A 9,215-nucleotide genomic window follows, 5' to 3' on the forward strand; every position below is an offset into this window, starting at 1 on the left:
GGCCGGAATTCAAGTTTGAAAACGATCCTACGGTCCAAATTAATCCTAGAATATAATAAGGGACAAAGGCCAAATCAATTAAATCAAACTACTCCGAGAGAGGTCTACTAGTCCAAATCCGCACCCGGTCAAAAATTCACTTTTCCACTATTCCTGGCAACCTCGACGTTGGCCACAATAATATCGACACCGTCCAATTAAATTCGTCCTGAAACTCCGAGAAATTTGACACCAAAGTTTGGGCTCTTAATAACGGCCAAATTCAATCGAGTGCGATTCTAGCGAAATCTAAAATTTAAAAAGAATAACCCAGGAGTGATCAGTTCCGGACAAGATTTTATTATAAGCGCACTGACAAAATACCCATTTTATAAATCCCAAAAATGGACCGAAATTCGGAATGTCACGACTCTTCCCTCCTTACAAAAATTTCGTCCTCGAAATTTACAATCCAACCCAACTATTCAAACAAATGGTGGTATTGGTGTCACATCAACTCTTCGTTTTCCCATGTCGCACCTTCGGTTCCATGGTGCTCTCAAATCATCTTGACCGTTTCGACTGACCGCTAAACCAACTCGGGACTCGTGATACTCTTCTCACCCACTTCATCCCAACAAACCGGTGTTCTGCAAGCTCTGACATACAATGCTTCAAACGGTGCCATTCTGATACTCTGCTAATAGCTATTGTTGTAGGCAAATTCAACCAAATGCAACTATTCCTCCCAGTTACCTTTAAAATCCAATACACATGCCCGTAGCATATCCTCCAAAGTCTGAATTGTCCTTTCAGACTGGCCATCTGTCTGTGGATGATAGGCCGTTCTAAATTGTAACTTTGTTCCTAATGCCATATGAAGACTTTTCCAAAAAGCGGCAGTGAATTTCGGATCACGGTCTGAGGTAATCGTCACTAGCACTCCATGTAGACGAACTATCTATTGCACATACAGCTCTGCGTACCTTTCTAGCGCGAAGTCCTTTCATACTGCCAGAAAATATGCCGATTTTGTCAACCGATCTACTATAACCCAAATTGAATCATGGCCCCTCTAGCTTCTCGGTAGTCCCATAACAAAGTCCATCGTGATATGCTCCCATTTCCATTCAGCGATTTCCAATGGCTGCAACAATCCACCAGGCTTACAATGTTGCACCTTCACTTGCTGACCTGTTAAACACTTGGCCGCGTGCTTAGCTACATCTACTTTCATGCCGTTCCACCAATAATGTTGTCGCAAGTTCTGATACATTTTCGTACTACCCGGGTGAATACTATAATTGCTACGGTGTGCCTCAGACAAAATATCCTCCTTAAGTTCTGCATTACTGGGTACACACAACCGTCCGCGGAACTCCAGAATCCCATCCTTGGATACCTGAAAGTCCGATTTCCTTTTTGTTACATCCATACCTAGAATCTTTTGAATCTCTAGGTCCGTCGACTGTAAGGCCTTGATCTTAGTTTGGATTTTCGGCTCAATCCTTAATGCTGCAAGCAGACTTGAGCCCTGACTCACTTCCAACTTAAATTCTGAATCCCAAACTCCCTACAATAGAGTCCATTCCTTGACCATCATATGCGCGATGATCGATTTCCGGCTCAGTGCATTCGCTACTTTGTTAGCTTTTCCGGGATGATACATAATCTCGCAGTCATAGTCCTTACGGAGTTCCATCCAACGACGCTGTCTCATGTTCGATTCTTTTTGGGAAAAACAAGTACCTTAGACTTTGATGGTCCGTATAAATCTGAAATTTCTCCCCACACAAGTAGTGTCTCCAAATATTAAGAGCGAATATAATCGCGGCCAATTCCAAGTCGTGCGTCGGATAATTCAACTCCTGTAGTCTCAATTATCGCGATGCGTATGCCACTACTCTTCCATGTTGCACTAGCATGCATCCCAATCCTCTTGGCGACGCATCACTGTAAATCTCATATCCTCTCGGACCTGACGGGATTGTAAACTCCTTTTGCACTTATCCGTCCATTCAAACCTCGTTTCTTTCTTTAGTAATTGCATCAACGGCGTCGCTAATGCCGAAAATCTCTCTATGAAGCGTCTGTAATAACCCGCTAGATCCAAGAAGCTCCGAACCTCGGTCACTGTTGTTAGCCTCGGCCAATTCGTGACAGTCTCAATCTTTGTCGGGTCCACCGCAATTCCTTCTCCGGATACCACATATCCTAAGAATACTACCCGATTTAGCCAGAACTCACACTTACTAAACTTGGCATAGATTGTGTGTTCTCTTAAAGTTTGTAGAACCATCCGTAGATGTTGCTCGTGCTCCTCAAGACTCCTTGAATACACTAAGATATCGTCGATGAATACAATAACAACTGATCCAAGAATTCCCTAAATACCTGATTCAGCAAATCCATGAAAGTAGCTAGGGCGTTAGTCAATCCAAATGACATCAATGTAAACTCATAGTGTCCCTATCTCATCCTAATTGCCATCTTCGACACATCCTCCTTCTTAATTCTCAATTGATGATAGCTAGTCCTTAAGTCAATCGTTGAAAATATCAATGCCCCTTGCAATTGGTCAAACAGGTCATCCATCCTTGACAATGGGTATTTATTCTTAATAGTCACCTGATTCAACTATCTGTAGTCAATGCACAACCTCAAAGACCCATCTTTCTTTCTCACGAATAACACTGGCACTCCCCATGGAGACGCACACGGACGGGTAAAGCCTTTATCCAGTAACTCCTGCATTTGGACCTTTAATTCTTTTAATTCAGACAGTGACATTTTATAGGGTGCTTTCGAGATCGGTTCTGTCCTGGGGCTAACTCAATCACGAACTCCACTTCTCTATCAGGTGGCAGTCCCGGCAATTCCTGAGGAAAGACATCGGGAAGATTACACACCTCGGTTATGTCCTTTAGCCTTGGTTCATCAACCAACTAGTCAGCCACAAAATAATTATCTTTCTATACCTCAAAGACAAAGCTCAATCTACCCAATTTCAATCTAACGGTCTCCCAAAAACAATCGCCCTGGTTCTTTACAAAATCCGAAATTTTCGAGTGATAACTCATTCATCCAAATCTTGTTAAAGGATATCGTTAGTGATTCCAAAAAACAAAAACTGATTGCGTCAATTTACCATGAGCAATTATACATCTTACACGACCATTCGAATCTAAAATTTTCGAAAATCACTTCTAATACACCCAATATCCTTACACATCGTACTTAAACCCTTAAGACAAGTCTTCCACTTCCTTCCCAGCCACAACTCACACTTTTCCTTACGCCCGTAGTCGATTCTAATTATTCGATGGAGCAGCTCCCGCTTGATGTCCTACTCGCGATTGCCACGGTTGTATCGACGGCCTACCCTGTCGGTTCAGGCAGTTTCTCACTTGGTGACCTCACCCACCACATCCAAAGCATACTCCAGCCCTACTCGGGCAAGGCCCATTTCCGTGTCTTCCCCCACAAAGTCGACAAGTCGTATTCGAATGGTGAGCCGGCTTCCCGATATTTTTCCTAACGGGAGGGACGAGGCGACTATTTCCCATCATTGGCCTCTTTCCAACGTGACGATTGTCCCTAGCCGGGGCATACCGCGATTCAGGGGCGGCAGCCCGATCCATCAAATCACGCTCAATTGCCTGAGCCCGATCATAAATCTCGTAATAACCCCTCAAGTTCAGTGATATCATCTGACTGCGGAGGTCTGGCTTCAGCCCATCTCGGAACCTCCTGGCTTTGTCTGCTGGGTCTTCTACCATTCTTGGGGCAAACTTGGACAGCCTTGCGAACTCGGCCTCATATTGGTCTACCGGCATCTGACCCAGGCGAAGCCTCATGAATTCTGCCAACTTCTGCTCTCGGGCACTTTCGGAGAAATACTTGCCATTGAAGGTCTCGGTAAAGACAGTCCAATTCGGGGCAGTACCAACAGGGAATACTTGACCCTTGGTGGCTCTCCACCAATCGCTTGCATTTTCTTGAAGCTGGTAGACAGCTAGGATTACTTTTTCTTCTTCCGTGCATCCCAGCACCTCGAAAGCTTTCTCTAGCTCTTCCACCCACCGAGGTGCAGCCTCCGTATTACCTCTACCATCGAACCTCGGGGGCTTCAACTTCAGAAACTGTTCGACCAGCTTAGACATTGGTCTGATTGCATTTACTTGGCCCTGAGCTGGATTCCCATCATTCCCGTTGTTCCCATTGTTTCCATTACCGCCAATAGCGGCGGCAACAGCGGCCTCTGCAGCAGCAGCGATAGTAGCATTCCACTCTTCAGTCTGTCTACCCATTAGAATCCCGACCTCTTGTAGTGCCCTCAAAATTCCATCCACCCGGGGATCCTTTGCAACTCTAGCTTGCGGGGCCACACTGTAAGAGTCTGAATTTTCGATCCTTTTCCCAGGATTTAAGAAATGAATTTGACCAATATACTATAGTGAGATCTCATCCGGAATAGCGCATTCACAGGATGCTAACCTTAGGGGTAGGTCTATTACGGGATTGAGTTCGCACGACCAAAGAACTCGACCTGGGTTTGATCTTCAACCATATGGATTGACGAGGGAATGTTATGAGCCAACCGAGACCGATCTATTTGATTGATCGTGTCCAAAGGGAACTAGTGACAGACCTTCGCAATTATATGACAACCGAGGTCGTCCCGGGTAGAGTAAACTTAAACGTGATTTGACTTAGTGTCGGTCATGGGTCGAGAGCGCGTAATCCCAATGAGCCACCCGCTAGCCAGAGATAAGCTAAAGTCGCGATTGTTCAATTTTAGTCATTTCTTGGAATTCGGGCCCGTGAATCGAGAATTTTGAAAGTGACAATTTGGAGCGGCGGATGATGTTTTTGGCTTGGCCAACCTTGGGGCCACCTATTTCTGCAAAAAAATGGATTTCGGTTCGGGGCCGGAAAAATTACGATTTTGCCCCTCGGGACCCCGACGTTGATTCTGAGGCCGTATGAGATTATTTTTCGAGGCCGATGTCATTTTAGGGTGGCCACGCATATTTGGAGGGGAAACCGTCAAAAATTGGAATTTTGGCTCGGAAGTGAAAATAATATTATTTTATTCCCCAGGACTTTGCAGTCGATTTTCGAGGGCTTAAGAAGCTATTTTCGCGATTCCGACGCCATATTACGTTGGCCACACTCATTTGGGGTTGGTATAGCCAAAAATTAGAATTTCGCCCCGGGACCGGAAAAATGACCATTTTGCCCCTGGGTCGTTTTCAGTTCCGAATTTTGAAAAAATATTTGGGATAATTAAGAGTACTTATCAGCTGAATTATTGGACCTAATTACCTTTTTGCCCATCAATTATTTGGTTGGAATGATTATGGACCGTTAGATTAGGGGCATTTTGGTCAAAACCGTTGGATCGGCGACACGTGGCGCCCTCTAGCCCCAATATTTGACCAGTTTGGACCAGACTCTCTCTCCTCTCCCCCTCATTCGGCCAGTCCCCCCCCCAACCGAGCAGCCCCCTCCTTCGCCATTCTCTCTCTCTCGGCCATTCTCGCCGGAGCTCGTCGGACCGCCGCCGTGCCGCCGCCGTCCACTGGTGCTGCTGCTCCGCCTGACCTCACCTCACTGCCATCACCCTTATCCCGTCCGTTTTCTCTCTCCCTCGTCCCCGTTTTCTCTCTCTCCCTTGTTTTCTCTCTCGGCAAAGGAACGCCGGAGCTCGCCGCCGCCGCACCGGAGCTCGAACAGCCGAGCCGCTGCCGCCGTGACGTCCAGCCGCGTCGTACGTCATCGTACGTCGTTGTCTGTACGGTGTCCATACAGTGTTCGTACGGCGTCCATACGGTGTCTGTACGGTGTCGACCGTACGCCTCCGCCGGCGACGCCGCTGCTGCTACTGCTGTTTCGCACCGTTCCAGCCCTGGTTTGTCTCGCTTTTTAGGGTAAGTGTCTCCCTAAAAACTACCTAGGTCCTCGGGTATTTCTAGGCTCGTTTAGGACCCGGTTTAGGCAATTTTGTGGCTATTTTGGGACTGAATGAGTGGCTGATTGTTTGGCGGTTTTGGACTGAATTGGCGATGAAAATTTGAGGTTTAGGAAGCTCGGGTAGGGCTGTGATGTTGTGGCTGGATTGGGGGTTGAATTGTGCAATCGATCGGTGGGATTATGCTATGAATTGAATTGTGTACGTGGTTGTGTGATTTGTGATTGTGGGCTGATTTGGATTATGCTTGGGTTGAAGGTGGTGTGGTAATGTGCCGTAGGTGTGTGGCCGTGAGGTGTGGTGGTGTGATAGTGCATTCGCGTATTGTATTCGCGTGCCAAGAATGTGTGATTGGGTGGCGTATTCGTTTGACGAGAATGTGAAATTGTGAAATGTGTGTGTGAGGTGTGTATGTTTGGCCGTACGACTGTTGACCGTGTGTAAGTGTGGTTTGAGTGGAACGAGGGTACGGAAAATGTAGGATTGGTTGGCAAGGATCCGTTCTGAGGCGTGTACGTTTACGCGGGACGATGCCGTCCCTGACGAGGTGACGATGCCCGGCCCGACGGGGTGACGATGCCTGACGTGGTTAGAAGACCGTTGGCCTGATGCGTTTTACGCGGGCGCGGTAGAAGGAAAGTGTATGTAGGATTCCGTCCTGAGATGTGTTCGTTTACGCGGGACGATGCCGTCCCTGACAAGGTGACGATGCCCGGCCCGAAGGGGTGTCGATGTCTGACGAGGTCAAAAGACCGTTGGCCTCATGCGTTTTACGCGGGCGCGGTAGTGGTGGAAGAGTTGAGAATGAGCGGGAATTGGCTTGAGGTGCGAGATTTGAGAAAGTGACGCATGGTGTGAGTAGTGTGCGAGTGTGTTTGTATCGCGTGATGTAATGCTTAATTATGGGGTAGAAACTGCTAGGCACGGTATAGGACGTGCCCAAGTGTTTTCTATCTTATAATTGAGGCACGCGCGCATCTGTGATTCCTTGCTGTGATGTGCTGGCTGTATTATGGTCTAACGTGCAGGAAAGTTCATGATGGGTTCCAGGTAGGTTCGTGTGTGATTGTTAGATTGATTGATCGTTACGTGAGATGCGTGTTCTGTCTGGCGGTACGTGAGTGCTTACGTGGGATGTGAGGTTGTACATTTATTGAGATTCGTCTCATAGTTGTATAATCCACAATTTCAGACCCCCAACCGTAAACCCGGGAAGTTCGCCTCTTCTTTTTGGAAGTTCGAGGAACCACCTTTGGTGCTCGGTGGAATTGCAGGTGAGTGTCCGGAGGCTCAAGCCCAAAGAATCAGGAGCAGAAAGGAAGGCGACCAGTAGGCATTCCCTAGGCTATTTTAGGGGTTGTTTAACTTGGGTTATCCGATAGTGAAGTTAAGAGAACCAAACCCCTGAACTTTTATTAAAATGGTGGCGGAGGATGTTCGTCGGTATTTATGTCTGTAATATGATGTTTGTATATTTGGTGCTGTATGAAGATGTTGTTGTTTGATTCTTATGGTGTTCTACCCTGTTGTCATCATGTTTTTGTCCGGGGTTTTGTTTTATATATCTCGCTTCCACATGTGGCTTTAATGTTTGGGTTGGGTCGGCGACGTTCCTGGGACGTCGCAACAAATTTGACCTGTAGAGGGATGTCGCGAGCTCGATGGGGTTCGGGGCGTAACATCCCCGTTTTGAATTGGTATCAGAGCAAGGCTAGCTCGATACTGGCAAGGTCGAGACCTGGAGTGATAAGGAGCGACGACTTCAGGGTAGCTAGTTAGGGAGCCCTTTGTAGATGCGTGTTTATGTTGATTGTGCGTGTTTTGTGAGTACGCGCCTGTGATTGCTGAGTGGTTTGTTGTGGTTATAATGATGGTTGAGATGAAGGTACGGCAGGACTTGAGGTGAGTACGAGAACCCTGTTGAGTGGTTGGTGATGTTGGGTTGATGTTAGGTGATCGGTTTGATGGTGGGTTGTCGGTTGTCGAGTGCTGGTTGTCGAGATTGGTGCCTAGGCTTTGGACTAGTGTAGTTGGCCTAGACCTCTGATACCCGTGTGGACTTATAGCAGGTAGGAGAATAGTAGGAAGCTGATACAATGAGCAACGAAGGAAGACGAGTCGGAAGAGTCCCAAGAACGGGCGCTGGAAGAGGAACAAGAGGTAGAGGTCGTGCTCGAGCTAGAGCCGTAGAGGACATTGATACGGGTGCTAGAGTGGTAGAAAACCCTGGAGTTGGTGTAGGAGCTGCAATGGACCCCAGAGCTGATGTTAGACCTGTGGAAGATCCGCGTATGGAAGGAGTCCTCAGAGTACTAGAGAGGATTGAGAATATGATGGATAGACAAGCTCAAGAGTGAGATAATGCGACCGCCCAAGCTACTGAGGCTGCAGCTGCTGTAGTTAATTAGAATGCTGGTGTTGGAGGAAATCAAGCCCAGCAAGGGCAGGTTCAACCAGCAGGGGTTAGACAGATGCCCCAATTAGTGGAACAATTCATAAAGTTGAAGCTGCCTTAGTTTCATGGTAGTCGTGACCCCGAGACTGCACCGAGATGGGTGGAATCATTGGAGAAAACTTTCAAGGTTCTGGGGTGCACCGATGAGGAAAAGGTAACATTGGCGGTTTATCAGTTGCAGGACGGTGCAAATGATTGGTGGAAGGCCACAGAAGGCAGAGTATTCCCTGAAGGAACGGCACCGACTTGGGTAGTCTTTGTCGAGAATTTCTATGAGAAGTATTTCTCTGAGAATGCCCAGGAAAAGAAGTTGATGGAGTTTATGCGACTACGCCAAGGTCAGATGACCGTTGACTAGTATGAAGCAGAATTCGCGAGGTTGGCGAAGTTCGCACCGACTATGGTGGAAAATCCGTGAGATAGGGCTCGAAGATTTCGGGACGGTTTGAAGCCGGATCTTCGGAGCCTGATTTTATCACATGACATTAAAGATTATGGAGAAATGTATAGGCGTGCTCAGATTATCGAACAGGATATGACGGATAGAGCCACTGCGTCTGGATCGCAGTATACCTCAGCCGGGGATGATCGTCAGCAAGGGAAAAGACCGATAATGGAAAATCGACGTTTTGTCCCTCCGGCAAGAAGGAGTATTGGGAAATCGGCACATCCGTCTAATTCAGCCTGTAGACGATGTGGGAGACATCATGGGAGTGGTCCCTGCCCAAGTGTGACTGGGGCATGTTTTGGGTGTGGCGGAATGGGACATCACATAAGGAATTGTCCGAATATTCAGGTTCGACCACC

At 47.4% G+C, this 9,215-nt stretch overlaps 1 protein-coding gene across 1 annotated transcript; it reads right to left on the bottom strand.

Moving 5' to 3' along the window:
* Positions 1 to 3,395: 3,395 nt before the first annotated feature.
* Positions 3,396 to 4,289, bottom strand: LOC115693284 (uncharacterized). The gene is made up of 2 exons (XM_056315746.1): positions 3,939 to 4,289; positions 3,396 to 3,851 (listed from the first exon to the last, which is right to left on the bottom strand). Exons 1-2 carry the CDS (start codon positions 4,287 to 4,289, stop codon positions 3,396 to 3,398), a joined length of 807 nt encoding a protein of 268 aa, XP_056171721.1.
* Positions 4,290 to 9,215: the final 4,926 nt, after the last annotated feature.

This window comes from Syzygium oleosum, unplaced genomic scaffold (genome assembly GCF_021117445.2).
Source record: "Syzygium oleosum isolate NSW1041296 unplaced genomic scaffold, Sole_v2.1 Sole_v2.11, whole genome shotgun sequence".
Taxonomy (NCBI): domain Eukaryota; kingdom Viridiplantae; phylum Streptophyta; class Magnoliopsida; order Myrtales; family Myrtaceae; genus Syzygium; species Syzygium oleosum.